General features: G+C 46.6%; 2 protein-coding genes across 4 annotated transcripts in view; one reads left to right on the forward strand and one right to left on the reverse strand.

Annotated features, from left to right (window-relative positions):
• Positions 1-5,307, forward strand: part of GRAMD2A (GRAM domain containing 2A) — a 40,406-nt gene extending 35,099 nt beyond the window's left edge. For both annotated transcript variants that reach the window (XM_031669223.1, XM_003901144.5), the window contains exons 9-12: positions 1,408-1,552; positions 1,689-1,899; positions 2,774-2,878; positions 3,139-5,307. In XM_031669223.1, the coding sequence (XP_031525083.1) occupies positions 1,408-1,552; positions 1,689-1,899; positions 2,774-2,878; positions 3,139-3,142 (465 nt within the window). In that variant the 3' untranslated portion in view covers positions 3,143-5,307. The remainder of the gene's footprint in view (positions 1-1,407; positions 1,553-1,688; positions 1,900-2,773; positions 2,879-3,138) is intronic.
• The window catches only part of SENP8 (SUMO peptidase family member, NEDD8 specific), a 44,411-nt gene continuing 28,409 nt past the window's right edge, over positions 2,646-18,647 (reverse strand). The window contains exons 2-4 of one of the 2 annotated variants that reach the window (XR_001904446.2): positions 9,503-9,684; positions 5,550-5,674; positions 2,646-4,866 (exon numbers count right to left, since the gene is read on the reverse strand). The gene's annotated coding sequence lies outside the window, so the exon portion shown is untranslated. The remainder of the gene's footprint in view (positions 4,867-5,549; positions 5,675-9,502; positions 9,685-18,647) is intronic. The other variant, XR_001904447.2, reaches the window with a different exon arrangement.

Raw genomic sequence — 18,647 nt, forward strand, 5'->3', positions numbered from 1 at the left:
TTTTTTCTTCCTTTTTTTTTTTTTTTTTTGCGACAGAGTCTTGCTATGTCACCCATGCTACAGTGCAGTGGCAACATCTCAGCTCACTGCAACCTTCACCTCCTGGGTTCAAGTGATTCTCCTGCCTCACCCTCCCAAGTAGCTGGGATTACAGGCACTTGCCATCACACCCAGCTAATTTTTATATTTTTAGTAGAGATAAGGTTTCACCATGTTGGCCAGGCTGATCTTGAACTCCTGGCCTCAAGTGATACACTGGCCTCCACCTCCCAAAGTGCTGGGATTATAGGTGTGAGTCACCGTGCCTGGCCGATAGGCTGATTTTCTGAGTAGAACAGAAGTTCAAGCCCCAAAACACTGGCCAGGTTGGGTTGCACACCTGTACAGATGCAGGGCCAGTGGCCCATCCTCTTTTCTTCAGCTGAGTCAAGATGGCCTTCAAGGGGATAAAGATGTCCCTGGGAGCCGGGTGCAGTGGCTCATGCCTGTAATCCTAGCAATTTGGGAGGCCAAAGCAGGAGGATGGCTTGAGCCCAGAAGTTTAAGACCAGCCTGGGCAGCATAGTAAGACCCTGTCTCAATAAAAATACAACAAATAGCAGAGCATGGTGGCACACACCTGTAGTCCCAGCTTCCCAGGAGGCTGAGATAGGAGGATCACTTGAGCCTGGGAGGTTGAGGCTGCAGTGAGCCAAGATCACAACACTGTATTCCAGCCTGGGCAACAGAGAGAGACCCTGTCAAAAAAAAATAAAAGATGTCCCTAGGGCAGAACTCCAAAGACTATCCTTGTAGAACCCAGACAGACTTATTTTAGATTTGCCAAAGATCCAGAAGTTTCCTTTGGCAGCTGGGGCCCTGGGTAGGCAGAGCTGAGTTTCTAGGGCAGGGATGGGGTAGAAATGACCCTAGGGTGTTTGAAGACTCCTTCAGTAACTATTAGTGGTTAACCAAGCATGTGATACGCATAATACCATGTGCCGGATAGAAGGTGAAGTTCCCATTTTTGTGGATGGGGACCCTAAGTTCTTCCTGCTGAGGTTAGGGCTTGGGATAGAAGGAGCCAGAACTTATCCTACCTAAGACATGTTGTGCTGAGCTTTCTTGGCTCAGATCTGAGCATGTATCTGGGTTGCCTCACATCTAAGATCCCACTGTGGTTCTACACTAGCAGTGTTCAAGGACATCATTTCCTGGCAGAATAGCTAGTCACAGCAAGGGAGCAGAGAGGAGAGGCATATGGTTGCTGTAGCAACTGCCCTCCCCACTTGTACCTGCTTCCATCCCTGGCTAGGCATCTATATTTGGTAATATCTGGAGAAAACTCTGATAAACATGGTGTGGGCTCCTTAGGGCAAGTGAGTTCCCAAGGGCCATGGTAAGATAGCTTCTCCTGTCTTACTGCAGGAAGTCCTCATCCCTGAGATGAAGTGGAGAAAGGTATGCCCTTCCTCCAGGTCCCTGTCTCTACCAGACAACATCCCTTGTATCCCTCCAGCATCCGTGGACTCCACAGACAGTTTCTTCCCCTCCAGGAAGCCTTCAAGGTCTGGTAAGTTCGGGGGGCTTGTCCATGGCAACTACTTGCAAAGGCCAGACTTTCTGTCTTCCCAGTTCCATATAAAGGGCTCACCACAGCCAGCAGGGCTTCTGAGAGCTGATTTTTTTTTTTCTCCAAATCCATACAGAAAAATCAAGAACCCAAGTAGCTTCAGAAAACGATGGGAAGTGGGCATGGCCCATGCCGGGCTGGGGTCCTGCCTGCCCTAAGAAGATGCCAAACTGCTCTCCCACTGCAAAGAATGCTGTCTATGAGGAGGATGAGCTGGAGGAGGAGCCCAGGAGCACTGGGGAGCTGACGCTGTGGGATTACCGGCTCCTCAAGGTCTTCTTTGTGCTGTAGGTGACTATACTGGGGAGGGGGACAGACCCACCTGCATGTCTAGGTGTTTGGAACAAGGGCCTTGGAGTGTGGGGAGTTCACTATTCAGAACCGGGAGGAAGGTTCTGAGTCAAATTCAAGTTCTTGGGTGGTATTTGAAGGCCATGTGGCATGCCCTTCTGTAGCAAGAGAAAGGATCTCCAGTTTTTATTCTTGAAACCTTGTAATTTAGGGTTGAGACTATTTGGTGGAGAGGGGCAGGATATGGACATGTTGAAAAGAGGAAAAGCTGCATAGGATTTGGGAGAAGGAGGGCCAGGAAAATTGGAGAGAGAGAGGAAAAGCATGGCCCCTCCACTGCCCACCACTAGGGTAGCTTCTGGAACCCCTGACTTGTCTCTACCTCTGTCTAAGGACCAGTAGAGCAGTGAGCATTGTGGGAAGTGACGTGAACAGCCAGCCCCTGCTTTCCCTCACCTTAGCTCATCAGCCTCCTCTGGCTCTGCTAGCCGGGTTTTGACCATCAACATCAGCACCTGCTGGGGGGAATGGGCCCAACGCCTAGGGAGTCATCATCATGGCCTCCCAGAGGAGGCACAGGAAGGACCACGGTGGCTAGTGTTCTGGCTGTCTGGCCAGAGCTCCCTCCAGGGCTCAGCTGAAGGGCCCAGAGCTCTAGCTGGGCTGTGAGGACACTTCCATGGGGAAGTCTCAAGACCCTTACATGGCCTCTGGGAAGAAAGATGCTGAGGCCTGAACTGGCTGCAGGACAAAGGGCTCTTTAATTCTTCCAACTGCAGGGGTAGCTTGGTTCCCACTGTTTGTGGTGAACTTCCAGAAATGCTCTTTCTGTGGAAGAAATATTCAATTCCGTATTGTCCCTTTCTCCAGGATCTGCTTCCTGGTCATGTCCTCATCCTATCTGGCGTTCCGTATTTCTCGGCTAGAGCAGCAGTTATGCACCTTGAGTTGGAACGGCCCAGTCCCTGGGCACAGGTGAGGCCTTTTCTCTTCCTAATACTTTTGATATTGAGGGTTGAGGACAGGGGCCAAGAACCTCAGGCCAGGCTGCCTGGCTGGACTTGGTCCTGTTTTGAACTGGCTTCTGACCCTAAGCAAGGTTGGGCAGCATGCAGGGTACATCGGTCCCACCCAGGCCCACTCTTGGGGGAAATAAAGTTATCACTGGCCCTTCTGCCCATGTCCGTCTGCCTTCTGGGCCCTTTCCTTGATGTGGACATCTTTCCTGTGTGCAGGTAACAGCCACTTGGCCTTTGTCCCCATTCCTTCTTCAAGAAGAATGTTCTGGGTGCTAAGTCTCCACCAATGTGGTTTACAGTGCTGCTGCGCTAAGACTGCCTATGAAGGAAAACATTCCAGATCCCTCCTCCTCCCCGCAGCTCTTCTCCTCCCTCTATGAGGAAAGTAACTGGCTTCTACGATTTTTGGACTCAAACAAAAAGCCAGAGTTTTTGGAACCAACTGAGGAATTCTGTACACAAAGCTTCAGCAACCACTTAAATGAGAAAAAAAAAAACCACAACAAACTGGGTCCTTGGAAACAGTTCTGGCACACAGGCAGCACACTGGAGGCCACCTCAAGGGACAGAGGCCATGCTTTCATATTTGGAATGTGGCTCTGCCACACAGCTCACCCCCATGGTGAGGTCAGAGGTCAGAACACAAATCACCCATGTGGGCTCTGCTCTCTCCCAACACTCTGTGTTCCCACAGGGCTTCTCTGTGGGCAGCCAGGCACCTGTCAGGCTTGGGCAGGGGCCTGCTGAGAAGCCGTGAATGCAGAGGGGAGGGCTCACGGCCAGGATTCCAGCCAGAGATGAATTTCCATGCTCTGGGCCGGGGCTCTGTGCCGGCCCCTCATGAGGTGGCTGGCTGCATTACGGGGAGATGTTGCCTATGGCGGGGATGGTGGCAGGGGCTGTGAAGAACAGAGGTACCCAAATGCTGTGTCCTCAGCTGTCACTTTCTGGTGAGACAGGTGGAGCAGGGCCTTTGATCACTGTGGTCACAAACCTGGTACTGGGTTTTGCCCTTGTGTGTTCAAACATGTCTAAGGTGTCCCAAGCCCTGGAAATAGGGAAGGGGAGGGTGGAGGCTTGCATCTGAGGTCTTGCTGTCTACTCCCTGCCTGCCTGCCCAGATCTCAGGCATGGCCAACAGCAGCCCATTCGGGGGGCCTGTCTGGGCAGCTGCGTGTGATGGTGTTGAGCCATCACAGGGCAGAGGTCACTGTGTCACCCCTGTAGTCACTGGGTTGCAGGCCATGGAGGAGGGACCTCCAGTCCATGGGGCCTATTCTCCATTAAGGTGGAAGTATCCACTGTGGGCCTGGAACAGTGCAGGAACCAGGCCAGGGGGTCTATCTCATACCTCTGGGGACAGGAAAGGTAGAGGATGAGGAGCTTGGATATAGAGGCGGTTTTGCCTTGGATATTCCTCTTCCTCTATCATGGCCTTCTCTTCTTCTCTGTGCCCCACAACTCTGGCCTTATCACCCTGGGACTCCCATCTGCTAAGATAGTGGCTTTGGAGGTTCTGGAAGGGCCTTAGTGAGGAGGCCAGAAGTATCAGGGAAAGTTGCTGGAGATGGGGTGGGCAGTGTCAGAAACAGCCACTGTTTTCCCCTCTTCAGACACTGAGAGATTAATCAGGGAATGAAATCCAGGTGGAAATTATTTATTGTGGAGCAGACGACTGTCTGTCCTGTTTATGACAAACCCAAATGAGGACCGGAGGGACTACCAGTAAGTGGTCTCTTCATGCTCTCCCCATCCCAGTTTTTAGGATGAAACAGCCTGGCCTTTTGTGTTGCTTGCACCAAATCTGTATGTCTCAGGTGAAACTCACTCTTCCATGAATGGCCATCCTTTTTTTTTTTTTTTGGAAACAGCCCCTTTCACCCTTTCATCAGTCTTTTTTAGGAAAATAACCCTTCTTGCTTCAGCACTTCTCCCTGGTCCTTGCTGAAAGACAGAGATAAAAATCCATTCTCTGAGCCTTGCTAGGTTGTCAGAGGCCATGAGAGGTGCCATTTATAGGTGGATATGCCAAGATGCTGGCGAACTTGGTCTTCAGGTATACTCAGGCTCAGAAAGGGCAAGAGCCATGCTGCAGGGCAGGTGACTTTGGAGGTGCACTTGGGGCCCAGGGCTTTGAGTGGTGTGGGTGTGCCTGTCCTTCCAGATGGTGCTGTTTCTCCCTGTTGTCCCCCTACCTGGTCCTCTGGGGCCACCGTGCCTTCTGCTGTGTGCATTTACAAACGATGTGTATTTTATATAGACCTGCTTGCGATGGCTGATGGTCCTCTAATTCCCTGAATTTGGTTCAACCACCCTTGGGTTGTTTTGCTATGGCCTTTGCCTTTGAAAATATTTTAAAATAAAAAACTTGATTTTTCTAGTGTACGATGGTATGGAAAGTTCATTTTTATCCTCTCACTACTCACTACAGGTACTCTTACTAACATACTCAGCCCTCAGGAGACTGATGGAGCCCAAGTCATTCCTATAGTCCCAAGTACTCTGCAAATCTCAAAGGACTTTAGCTGAGCTGACTTATACCTCAGGTGTATGGTGAAGAGTGAGGGTGGCCACAGCAAACCCCCACAGCCCTCTGCCTCTGTCGGGTGGACACTGGGAATACTTACCCATTTTCTCTGAGCAACTCCAAAGCAATGTCCCTGGCTCAAACAGGACTATGCTTCTGATGCAGTAATTAACGTATGGAGTTCAGAGCCAGAAGACTCGTGCAGCGTTTTCTATGACCCAGAGTCTAGGTAAGGAGGTAAAATTCCAATTTGGGCCATATCACCTGTCTTCTTTCTCCCTGTAATGCCCCCTCTAGTAGTGATTCATTCATTCAATAAATATTATTGAGCCAAGACTACATGCCAGGTACTAAGCTGGGCACTGGAGCCATGAGCATGGCAGGCATGTCTTTGTCCCACGGAACTTAACTTACATTCCATGTACAGGTAGATTCCAAGTAAATATGTAAACAAACAAGATAATTGCAGATAGTGATTTTCTTTTTTTTTTTTTTTTTTTTTTTTTTTTTGAGACGGAGTCTCGCTGTGTCTCCCAGGCTGGAGTGCAGTGGCATGATCTCGGCTCACTGCAAGCTCCGCCTCCCGGGTTCACGCCATTCTCCCGCCTCAGCCTCCCAAGTAGCTGAGACTACAGGCGCCCGCCACCACGCCCAGCTAGTTTTTTGTATTTTTAGTAGAGACGGGGTTTCACCATGTTAGCCAGGATAGTCTCGATCTCCTGATCTCGTGATCCACCCGCCTCGGCCTCCCAAAGTGCTGGGATTACAGACTTGAGCCACCGCGCCCGGCCGCAGATAGTGATTTTCAAGAAGAAACAGCGACATGATGAAGTGTGATGAACAGTGGTACAGAGGGAGATGGCTTTAGATGACATGGTTAAGAAAGTTCTCCAAAGTGACAAGCTGGTGCTTAAAGCATCAGCAGTCAGTCATGAGAGGAGCTGGGAACAACACATTCCTGGAAGAGGGATCAGCAACTGCAAAAGTTAGGAAAGGACATGTTTGTCTCTGAGGAGCAGAGAGACTATCTGCATGTTAGAATCCTAGGATACTAAGTGGGAGAGTGACATGAAAAGAGGTTACAGAGGTCAACGCAAGAAAAAACCCAATGGAAAAATGAGCAAAAGGCTAGACCCAGTGGCTCATGCCTAATCCCAACACTTTGGGAGGCTGAGGCAGGTGGATCGCTTTGAACCCAGAAGTTCGAGACCAAAGTAGAGATGGGGAAACCCCGTCTCTACTAAAAATACAAAAATCAGGCCAGGCGTGGTGGTCATGCCTGTAATCCCAGCAGTCTGGGAGGCCGAGGTGGGTTGATCACGAGGTCAGGAGTTCAAGACCAGCCTGACCAACATGGTGAAACCCCGTCTCTACTAAAAATATAAAAATTAGCCGGGTGTGGTGGTGGGCGCCTGTAATCCCAGCTACTCAGGAGGCTGAGGCAGGAGAATTGCTTGAACACAGGAGGCAGAGGTTGCAGTGAGCCGAGATCGCGCCACTGCACTCCAACCTGGGTGACAGAGCAAGACTCCGTCTCAAAAAAAAAAAAAGAAAGTTAGCCAGGCATGGTGGTACGCACCTATAGTTCCAGCTACTCAAGGGTTGAGGTAGGAGGATAGCTTGAACCCAGGAGGTGGAGGTTGCAGTGAGCAGAGATCACGCCACTGCACTCCAACCTGGGTGACAGAGCAAGACTCCGTCTCAAAAAAAAAAAAAAGAAAGTTAGCCAGGCATGGTGGTACGCACCTATAGTTCCAGCTACTCAAGGGTTGAGGTAGGAGGATAGCTTGAACCCAGGAGGTGGAGGTTGCAGTGAGCAGAGATCACGCCACTGCACTCCAACCTGGGTAACAGAGCAAGACCGTCTTTAAAAAAAAAAAAAAAAAAAGGCAAAGGATTTGAATAGATATTTCTCTAAAGAAGATACACAGATGGCCAATAACCAATGAAAAGATGTTCAACATCACTAATCGTTAGGGAAATGCCAGTCAAAACCACAATGAAGTACCACTTCACACTCATTAGAATGGCCACTCTCAAAGAACAGAAAAGAAACAGAAAATAACAACTGTTGGTGAAGATGTGGAGAATTAGTAACTCTGGGAATGACTTGGGCTAGGTTGGTGAAGATATGGAGAACTGTACTGTTGGTGAGAATGTAAAGTGGCTTAACTACTGTGTGAAGCAGGACAGTGGCTACTCAAAAAATTAAAAATAGAATTACCATACGATCCAGCAATTCTACTTCTGAGTATATAGCCAAAAGAACTGGGAGAATAATCTTGAAGAAATTTTTCTTTTTTTTTTTCTTTAAAGACAGGGTCTCACTTTGTCACCCAGACTGAAGTACAGTGGTGTGATCACAGCTTACTGCAGCCTCGACCTCCAGGGCCCAACTTGAATAAATACTTGAACACACATGTTCATAGCAGCATTATATACAATAATCGAAAATTAGAAGCAACTCAAGTGTCCATCCATGGATGAATAAACACACACACACATATATATTATCTATATATACACACAATGAAACATATATGGATATTCATCTATCCATGGATATGTAAATATATATATACAAAAATATTCAGCCTTGAGAAGGAAAAAAAGTCTGACACATGCTCTAACATTGATGAACCTTGTGGACATTAAGCTAAGTGAAATAAGTCAGTTCAAAAAAAAAAAAAAAGATTCTGGAATCCAGGCTTGTAAAAAGAAAAAAATAAAAACAAAACCCCTCACAAATACTGGGCAGGGTGCAGTGGCTCATGCCTGTAATTCCAGCTACACAGGAGGGAGGATCACCTGAGGCCAGGAGTTTGACACCAGCCTCAGCAACACAGCGAGACCCCATCTCTTAAAAAAAAAAGACAAATACTGTATGGTTTAGCTTATAGGTGTTATGTGGAGTAGTCAAATTCATAGAGACAGAAAGTAGAATGGTGGCTGCCAGGGGCTGAGGGAAGGGGGAAATGGAGAACTGTTGTTTAATGGGTACAGAGTTGCAGTTTTGCAAGATGGAGAGTTCTGGAGATCGGTTGCACAATAGGGTAATGTACTTAACACTACTGAACTATATGCTAAATATGGTTAAGATGGTAAATTTTATGTCACTTTACCACAATTTTTTTAAAAGTTAAAAGAGTTTGGTGGGGTAGGCAGAAGAGTTTGGATTTTATATATTCCCTGGGTATTAGCTCAGATCGGAAAGTTTGGCAGGGCAGATCAGTGGTTGTTGAAACCAAGTGCTTTCCTTTGCTAGAGGAAATAAACACCTAGATATAATACACAGAAAAATATGGCTAATAATCTATAGGCTTTTCAGGGACTTAGAGAAACCAATCCAATAAAATTCTTTAAAGTATGCCCACTCCTCACTATTCCCAGGGACTGATTCATAGCAGCAGCATCACAGAGAAGGCATATAATCATATATTTATCATGGCAAGGAGCTAACTGTATCAGGGAGAAATAACTGCCTTAAATTTGGGGAAACAGAAGGGAAATATATATTATGCCAGAGCCTCAGTTTTGCAACATGGGCCTTAACAGAAAGGAAGGGTCATGGGAGGGGCAGGATTATTAGCGAAAAAGGCATTCAGGAATGAGGGGGACTCAGGGACAACTTCATCCCACTGAGATGTCCTGGGAATAAGAAACTACCCCCAGCCCCTCTCTCAGGTGCCCAGCCAGCCAGCCATGGCCCCTCTACCTGACTGCCAGACTGAATGAGGCCTGGAAGCCCGTGGTGCTCCTCTCTCCTAGCTGCTAGGCCACAGAACCAGGGAGTCCTAGAGCAGAGAAACTTCTCAGAGAAGGATCTCCAGGTTGCCTCAGGACTAGACTGAGAGGCCAGATCCTCAAACTCAATCCAGGGCTGGCTATCTCTCTGAGAAGTGATGACAACTGAGCCACCAGGCGGCAGCAAAGTCCAGCAAAGAGACCCAGAGGTATTGGGGTAAGACTTCATTCTCCCCGGTCAGAGAAAGCTACCCCTGTCCCCTTGCTGCGGAAAACGGGCCCAGAGCCCTTCCTGTCCAGGTCACCTACCTATCCAACAGAAGAAGGGAATCTTCAGGAAGGCTTGTGTGGCCATTTCCCCTGAAAAGAATGGCTCTATCTGCTTCCGCTTTGGTCCTCCTCTCCCTCTTCTCTCATCACCTGGGGAAGGGCCAGCGCCGATTGTGAAAGGACGTTTCAAGGGCTCTCCAGGCTTCCCCCAGCTCTGGCCACTAGGAAGACAGGCGTGGAGAACAAGTGTGTGTGTTTGTGTTTCTGGGCTGCAACGGTGGAGAGCGCAGCTTCTAGGGCATAGAAATCCCAGGCTCTTCTCCAACCTGCCCTTGTTTGGAGTAGCATTTTCTCTTAGACACAGAATTACCGAAATCTGGCTCCTGTGAAGTGTGATTTCATGATGGCAACAACACTCTTTCCGCTCCTGCCTTTATTTAGAGAGCATGGGCTGGACCCCAGAGCAGAGCGTTTTAATGTTTAACAGTTCCACATGCTCTGTCTGCTGACAGGGAGAGGGCGGGAGGCACTTAAGCCTCTCAAATGATATTCTAGAGAAACCTGAGTTCATCCCCCTGCATGCCTGACCTCCACAGAGCCAAGGAACACCTGGCACCCAGCAGGGCCCTGCTTTTGCTGCTGCCTTCGTGCTGGCAGGGCTCCTTGCCTTCCCGGAATGTGTTCCTTCTTGTTTGCCACTCAGTGCTTGGCCCAAAGCCAAACCTGGGCTGCTCGGAATGCCATGCCCCCACTCACTTTTCTCTCAGGATCTGAGACAAGGCTCTCTTCCGCCTGGGAAAAGGCCAGGCCCTCGCTGCAGCCTCACCCCACTGTGCAACTTCTCTAGGCACATCAGACTCTCCACCCACTGAAAGCAGAAGCACTTAGGGAGAGGACAGCAGGGTCTCCAAGAAAGCAGACAGTGTGGCATATTTATATCCTGTTGGTGGCCTTCTAAATTGAGCCAGAGTGGGCAAAGAGTTATTCACAAGCTGTTCATTAACTTGCTAAATGCAGAAAGGTTGGGTTGGGCACCACTCTGGGAAAACATGACACCCCTGCTCCTAGATTCAGTCTAGCATGAAGGCGTGTTAATTGGTGTAGGATTTCTATGGCAGTTTTTCTTTGCTGTTAGTTCCAAATACCAGACTAGTCTGTGTGGCGTGCTCTCTCCAATATATAACTACATTTAAACAATTTATTAAGCACCTTCTGTGGGGTCCCGAATTCATGCTTCTATAGATACTGACACTATAATTTTCTGAGCACTTAATTGTGTACCAGGCACTATATAGGGTGCTTTTTATACTCATTATCTCATTGAAGAGAATCTCAATACACCAATACACTTTTCACACTTTACGCTGTGTAAACTGAGATCAATAGGCCAGAAATACAATACGGACCCCTTCAGGGAGTAACTGAGGAGGCGAGGTAGACAGAATAGCAATGTAACAGTGTAAGACGGGTGAGCCCGTGTAACTACAAAAGGCAGTGGTACGGGCAGACTCAATGGTACAGGGGCATGCAGCATGCGTGGGCCTCAAAGAATGAGTAAGATTTGGATCTGAGGAGAGAGGTGGGGTGATCTTCCCAAAATGTGTGTTTGCGGGGTAACATGAGTTAAAAGTATGGTAGTGCCGAGGGTGGTGCAGATAAAAACTTGAAAGAAGCAGAGTCTGAATATGTATGTGGGCAAAATCCCCAGATCTAAATGCCAGGATGACAAGGACAGACTTAGTCTCTCCGGGGGATGAGGAGCTACTGGAGTTTAGGAGTGAAGGAGAAAAGTGATGGTTTAGCGATACTGGTTTCTCAGTAGAGTATGAGGTGGATTAAAAGTTCAGTAGAAGAGTCTAAATCATGGTTTCTCAACCTCAGCACTACTGATATTTTGGACTGGCTAATTCTTTGTTACAGGGGGTTATCTTGTGTATTGAAAGATTCTGGGTCACATCTTTGGACTCTGCTTACCTGATGCCAGTAGCACCCCCCTACTCCTGGTTACGACAACCAAGTGTCTCCAGAGCAAGCAAACTACCCCTAATTGAGTATTACTGCTTTAGATGGCAGGAAATTAGGGCCTGGACCTTATAATATTGGCAGTTATTTTAATAACTGCGTCAGTCTGTTGACTTTCAGAATAGCAGATAAAAGTAAAAAATGCCACAGGAAATTCATCGTCAGTGCCAAAGAACTTAATGGCATAGAGAAAAGAGGCTTCAGAAGTAGATCATTCTGCCTATTAGAAACCTCTAGAGGATACTCCAAAGCTACAGATAATGTGCTCAAGACTCATTAGCAAGACAGTGCCAGATAGCAGGATTTCTCTCTCTACCTCACCCGCGCAAATCACAACTTACTCAAGGGCCACATTGAGTAAGGAATGCCCCCAATGTACATGCAGGCAGAGAAGCTAATGATCTATAATTTTGCTAGGTTTGCATTCACTCTTCTAGAATTTTGTTTTTGGCAATTGGGAGAGGGGATGAATAGAGACTGGCCTATCAATGAAGAGAGCTGATTTACCAAGATGTGTCTTTGTCTAAAGCAGGAATCAGCTAAGTACAGACTGCTGTACAGCCTGGCCGGCTTTTTGTAAATACACAGTTTTACTGGAACTCAGCCATGCCCCTTTGTTTATGTATTGTCTCTGGCTGCTCTAGAGCTCCAATGGCAGGGGTGAGTAGTTACAACAAATATCATCTGACCATATCTGGCCCTTTAAGGAAAAGTTTGCTGATTCCTGGCCTAAAGGAAAATGCTTTTAGACTCCTAGCGGTGATGGCTTTTTTTTTTTTTTTTTAATGGAGTCTTGCTCTATCACCTAGGCTAGAGTGCAGTGGCGTGATCTCAGCTTACTGCAACCTCTGCCTCCCGGGTTCAAGTGATTCTCTTGCCTCAGCCTCCAAGTAGCTGGGATTACAGGCGCCCACCACCACACCCAGCTAATTTTTGTATTTCTTTCTTTCTTTTTTTTGAGATGGAGTCTCACTCTGTCGCCCAGGCTGGAGTGCAGTGGCGTGATCTCGGCTCACTGCAACCTCTGGCCCCTGGGTTCAAGCAATTCTCCTGCCTCAGCTTCCTGAGTAGCTGGGATTACAGGCACCTGCCACCGTGCCCAGCTAATTTTTGTATTTTTAGTAGCGATGCGGTTTCACCATCTTGGCCAGGCTAGTCTTGACTCCCGCCTCGGCCTCCCAAAGAGATGGGATTACAGGCATGAGCTACCACACTCGGTCTAATTTTTGTATTTTTTTTAGTAGAGATGGGGTTTCACCATGTTGGCCAGGCTAGTCTCGAACTCCTGACCTCAAGTGATCCTCCCACCTTGGCCTCCCAAAGTGCTGGGATTACAGGTGTGAGCCACCGCATCCGGCTTTTTTTTTTTTTTTGGATGGAGACTTGCTCTGTCACCCAGGGTGGAGTGCAGTGGTGTGATTTCGGCTCACTGCAACCTCTGCCTCCTGGGTTCAAGTGATTCTCCTGTGTTAGCCTCCCGAGTAGCTGGAATTCCAGATGCTCACACCTTGCCTAGCTAATTTTTGTATTTTTAGTAGAGATGGGGTTTTACCATGTTGGCCAGACTGGTTTCAGACTCCTGACCTCAAGTGATCCAACTATCTTGGCCTCCCAAAGTGCTGGGATTACAGGTGTGAGCTACTATGTCTGGCCCAGATTTTAATTTTTTTTTCATCAAAATAATTATCATTGAGTGCCTACAATGGGCTAGGCACTGTGGTAAGAGCTTGGGATATATTAGTGAACAAAGCAAATACAGGTCTTTGCCTTTGTGAAGTCTATATATTCTAGTGATGAGGGGAGAGAGACAATAAGCAACTAAGATAATAAAATATAGGCCTGGAGTGGTGGTTCATGCCTATAATCCCAGCACTTTGGGAGGCCAAGGCGGGTGGATCACCTGAAGTCAGGAGTTCGAGACCAACCTGACCAACATGGTGAAACCCTGTCTCTATTAAAAATACAAAAATTAGCTGGGCGTGGTGGAGGGCACTTGTAATCCCAGCTACTTGGGAGGCTGAAGCAGAAGAATCGCTTGAACCCGGGTGGTGGAGGTTGCAGTGAGCTGAGATGGCACCACTGCACTACAGCCTAGGTGACAGAGCAAGACTCTGTCTCAAAATAAATAAACGACATAAATAAAATGATATAGTATGTTAGAAGGTGATAAGTGATAAAGAAAAAAGAACAAATGTAGAACAAGAAAAGGGAGATTGGAAATGCTTATAGGGCATCACAATTAGATGATTATCAGGGAAGGTCCAATAGAGAAGTTGATATTTAAGTAGACTTATAAGAAATGAGACAGTAGGGCTGGGCACGGTGGCACATGTCTGTAATCCCAGCACTTTGGGAGGTTGAGGCGGGTGGATCGTTTGAAGTCAGGAGTTCCAGACCAGCCTGGCCAGCATGGTGAAACCTCGTCTCCACTAAACATAAAAAAGTTAGCTGGGCGGTAGTGGCACACTCCTATAATCCCAGCTACTCAGGAGGCTGAGGCAGGAGAATTGCTTGAGCCTGGGAGGTGTAGGTTGCGGTGAGTGGAGACTGCACCACTGCACTGCAGTCTGGGTGACAGAGTGAGATCCTGTCTCAAAAAAAAAAAAAAGAAAAAGAAAAAGAAAAAAGAAAAAAAGAGAAATGGGAGAATAAGCTTTGTGGAACATGCAACAAGTCTAAAGTGGAAGGGAGGGTGCCTGGCTGGCTTGTTCAGGAACAGCAAAGATGCAGATGTAGCTGGAAGAGAGAGAACAAGAAGGCAGAAGTAGATGAAGTCAAAGGGGAAGGGCTGGGAGATCCTCTAAGACCATTATAAGAACTTTGGCTTTGACTCCCAATGAAATGAGGAGCAGATGAGTGAATAATAATCTTTTGTTATTCAGATTTCAAAAGGATCAAACTTGACTGCTAGGGAGGGAAAGGTGGAAGCAGGGAGATCAGTTAGGAGACAGCCTCCCTTACAAGTTAGGGAGAACGATGACTCTGACTAGGGCGGTAGTAGAGATGGTGGAAACATGCAGATTCTGGATCTATTCTGAATGTACAGATGACAGGACTTCCTGTTAAACTGGATATGGGGTATAATAGAAAAGGAGTCATAAGGATGACTTCATGTTTTTTGGCTTGAAAGAATGGAGGTAGAGAAAACCATGAGTAAAGCTTTTGGAAGGAGACTCAAATGCAGTACTGGACATATTCAGTCTGAGATGAATTTTGGACATCCAAGTGGTGGGGATGTCAAGTGGGTAATAGGCTATATGAGTTTGGGGTTCAGTAGACAAGTCTGAAGTCTGGGAGATATAAATTTGGGAGCCGTTGGCCAGATGTGGTGGCTCACGCCTGTAATCCCAGCACTTTGGGAGGCCGAGGCAGGCAGATCACAAGGTCAGGAGATCAAGACAATCCTGGCGAACACAGCAAAACCCCGTTTCTACTAAAAATACAAAAAATTAGCTGGGCATAGTGGCACGTGCCTGTAGTCCCAGCTACTCGGGAGGCTGAGGGAGGAGAATTGCTTGAACCCGAGAGGCGGAGATTGCAGTGAGCCGAGATCGCACTACTGCACTCCAGCCTGGGTGACAGAGCAAGACTCTGTTTAAAAAAAAAAAAAAATTTGGGAGCTGTTGGCTGGGCATGGTGGCTCACATCTGTAATCCCAGCACTTTGGGAGGCTGAGGCAGGCAGTTCACGAGGTCAAGAGATTGAGGCCATCCTGGCCAACACAGTGAAACCCCGTCTCTACAAAAAATACAAAAATTAGCTGGGTGTGGTGACATGCGCCTATAGTACCAGCTACTCGGGAGGCTGAGGCAGGAGAATCACTCAAACCCAGGAGGCAGTGGTTGCAGTGAGCTGAGATTGTGCCACTGCACTCCAGCCTGGTGACAGAGCAAGACTGTGTCTCAAAAATAAATAAGTAAATAAATAAATAAAAATAAAAAGAATTAAAAAAATAAATTTGGGAGCTGTCAACATATGGATGGTATTTAAAAGCATCAGAGATCTTCAAGGGACTGAGTCTGTAGACAGAAGAAAGAGTGGACAAGTGAAGCCTGTCACACACTGTTAATAAAGATCAGGAAGAAAAGGAAGAACTAGGAAAAGGAAACTAAGGATGCCTGATGAGGAAGGAGGAAAACCAGAAGAGTTTGGTGTCCTGGAAGCTAATTATTTCTTTTCTTTTTTTTTTTTTTTTTGAGACGGAGTCTCACTCTGTCGCCTAGACTTGGAGTGGTGTGATCTTGGCTCACTGCAAGCTCCGCCTCCTGGGTTCACGTAATTCTCCTGCCTCAGCCTCCCCAGAAGCTGGAACTACAGGAGCCTGCCACCACGCCAGGCTAATTTTTTTTTTGTATTTTTAGTAGAGATGGGGTTTCACCGTGTTAGCCAGGATGGTCTTGATCTCCTGACCTCGTGATCTGCCTGCCTCGGCCTCCCAAAGTGCTGGGATTACAGGCGTAAGCCACTGCACCCAGCCAAAGCTAATTATTTCATACCCTACATCAAGGCACAGGCTCTGACAAATGCTGCTCATACATCAAATTTATTTTACTGTGGTTCAAGAAAAGCTCTTTCTCACTTCCGTGTAACCCAGACATTTCCAACTTGGACAACCCCAAATAATTTAGTGTTTAGGGTCATTCTTTCAATATGAAATGGCCTGAGACCCATTTCTAACCACTGTGAGAAGTCCTGAGACCTCAGTTTCTCCAAGAGTTTTTAAGTTTGCTTCTGGGTCTCCTGCAGATGTGATGCAGCCTGCTTGTCCCCTGTCCCCTGTTCCTTTGGCTATTTCCTTTTTGCCTTATCATGTGCCACTCCTCATCCTTCATTCCTCCGAATGATCCACCACCAACATGGTTGAGTGTATCCAAGTTGCATGAAAGGTTTAGTTAATGGAAGGCTGTATCACAAAGCAGAAAACTTCAAATTCAGTACACAGATGATTGCTTAAAGAAATTTAGCAGCCATTCTCTACTACAGTAGGGAGCTTCTCCATGGCCATGTCTTCTAGTAGGCCCCTGTCTCCTGCAATGTTTCTGGAATGCTTCTCGTCTCAGTTCTCTTCATTAACCTTTCCCTACTTCTTTCTTTCCCAGGCCTCATTCTCTTTCGCTAGGGCATCCAATGAAAATCCAAATTTATTTGATTTTATTATTTGGAGTAACTGATCTCTCTTGTATTGTCCTGGCCTACACATGTTAAACCCTGGGAGTTGACTTTTCTTAATCAAAAAGCTTCATCTGGATGTTTACCTCAATGAAACAAGCTCTCTAGCAATAAATTATACCACATTCCTGGAAATCAGAAAGGTTACAGATTTTATTAATAATTTTTCCTGTCTGTTAAGTAAAACAGAAAAAACACTGCCATTAACAACCAGGAGAGACAGTACAGCACAGTAGCTAAGAATATAGGTTCTGGAATCAGTACATGTACATTTAAACTCCTCCAATTTACCTGGACAACTCTAAGCCTTAGTTTCCTCATCTCTAAAAGAGGCATACTAATAGTACTTACAGGTTTATGGTGATTTATTAAATGGGAAACTTCATGTCAAATCCTTAAACTTTCTGACACACAGAAATAGCTCAATAGATATTAGTTTTCTGTTAAGTTTCAAGAAATAAATGTAGCAAATGCAAAATATAATGTTGGCCAGGTGTGGTGGCTCATGCCTGCAATCCCAGCACTCTGGGAAGCAGGAGGATCACTTGAGCCAGGAGCTCAAGACCAGCCTGGGCAACATGACAAGACCCTGTCTCTAAAAAAAAAAAAAAAAATTAGCCGGGTGTGGTGGTGTGTCCCTGTAGTCCAAGCTACTTGGGAGGCCGAGGCAGGAGGACTGCTTAAGCCCAGGAGTTCGAGGCTGCAGTGAGCTATGATTGTACTACTATACTCCAGCCTGGGTGACAGAGCAAGACCCTGTCTCTAAAAAAACTAAACAACCCACCCTCAGTGTTGGTAGGGCTATACAGAACTAGAGATAGGTTTGTATTACAGAATTTTAATGGTACTATATATTGATTCTTTCTTTTTAGACAAATCTCTGGCTATGTATATGATAGGATATAAACTGTTCATATGCTTTGAAATCTTAATCCCACTTGGTATTCAAGGAGAAGATGTGAAATAAGTTACTTACGAAGAATGTTTGTAGCACTGCTATTCATAACAATCTCAAATCAGAACTAACCAAAAAGCCCGGCAGTGGGGAAATGGCTAAGAAAATCACCATCTATAAATGTAATGTAACCCAATGTTACCTTTAAGCACAAGTAAACAGTGATTAGGGTGGGAATTTGTAAAAAGCAGAATTAAGATCGTGCTTAGACATGGCTTACAACTATGGAAAATGTGAAAACCTCTAAGAAGTCAGCAGATAAACTGAAGAGATGTCCACAGTTAGATGTACAAGTTTAGGGAGTTCCCTATTTTCTGCCAGGTTGCTTAAGTTCATCAACCTCTGAGCTTGGTCTTAAGCAAGCATGAACAGTTCTACTGATTAATGTTGCATTTTGACTTCTGCTGCTATGCCAGGGAGGATGATGGGCTGTTTTTTCTTTGATAAACAGCTTCTATGTTCTCATTTATCCATTCAACAAATAACAATGTTTATGTGCCAGGCACTATATGAAACTGCATGGATTCAATAGTGAACGAGTCAGACATGGTCCCTGGCCTCCATGGCTCTTGTGATTTAGTGAGAAGGAAGCACACAACACCAAAAATCGTATGTGATTTGGGCACACTGAAAGGATTCATGATTCTGAGGAATTAACAAGGAAAGCAAACTAGTCAGGTGAACTTCCTCTTTGAGGAAGAGATGACATAGAAGATTCTCTGTTGAGGACTGTGGGAAAGAGCACAGGAGGGAACAGCAAATGGGAAGGCTGGAAAGGGAGAAAAGAATGTGTGTGTTTGAGGAACTAAAAGAAGGCCTGCAGGGCTGGAACACAGAAAGCTAAGGCAAGAGTGGTATACACTGCAAAGAGGCAGGGAAAGTGGGAAGGGACCAGGTTATACAGAGCTTTCCTAAAGACACTGGCAGAATATAAAATGGAGTGGGGGTGAAGAGTATAAGTGAACACTGAAGAGTCCTTTAGAAGCTAGTCTAGCAACCCAGATGAGAGGGCATGATTGTCTCAACCAGAGTGGTAGC

Source organism: Papio anubis, chromosome 7 (assembly GCF_008728515.1).
Source record: "Papio anubis isolate 15944 chromosome 7, Panubis1.0, whole genome shotgun sequence".
Classification (NCBI taxonomy): Eukaryota; Metazoa; Chordata; class Mammalia; order Primates; family Cercopithecidae; genus Papio; species Papio anubis.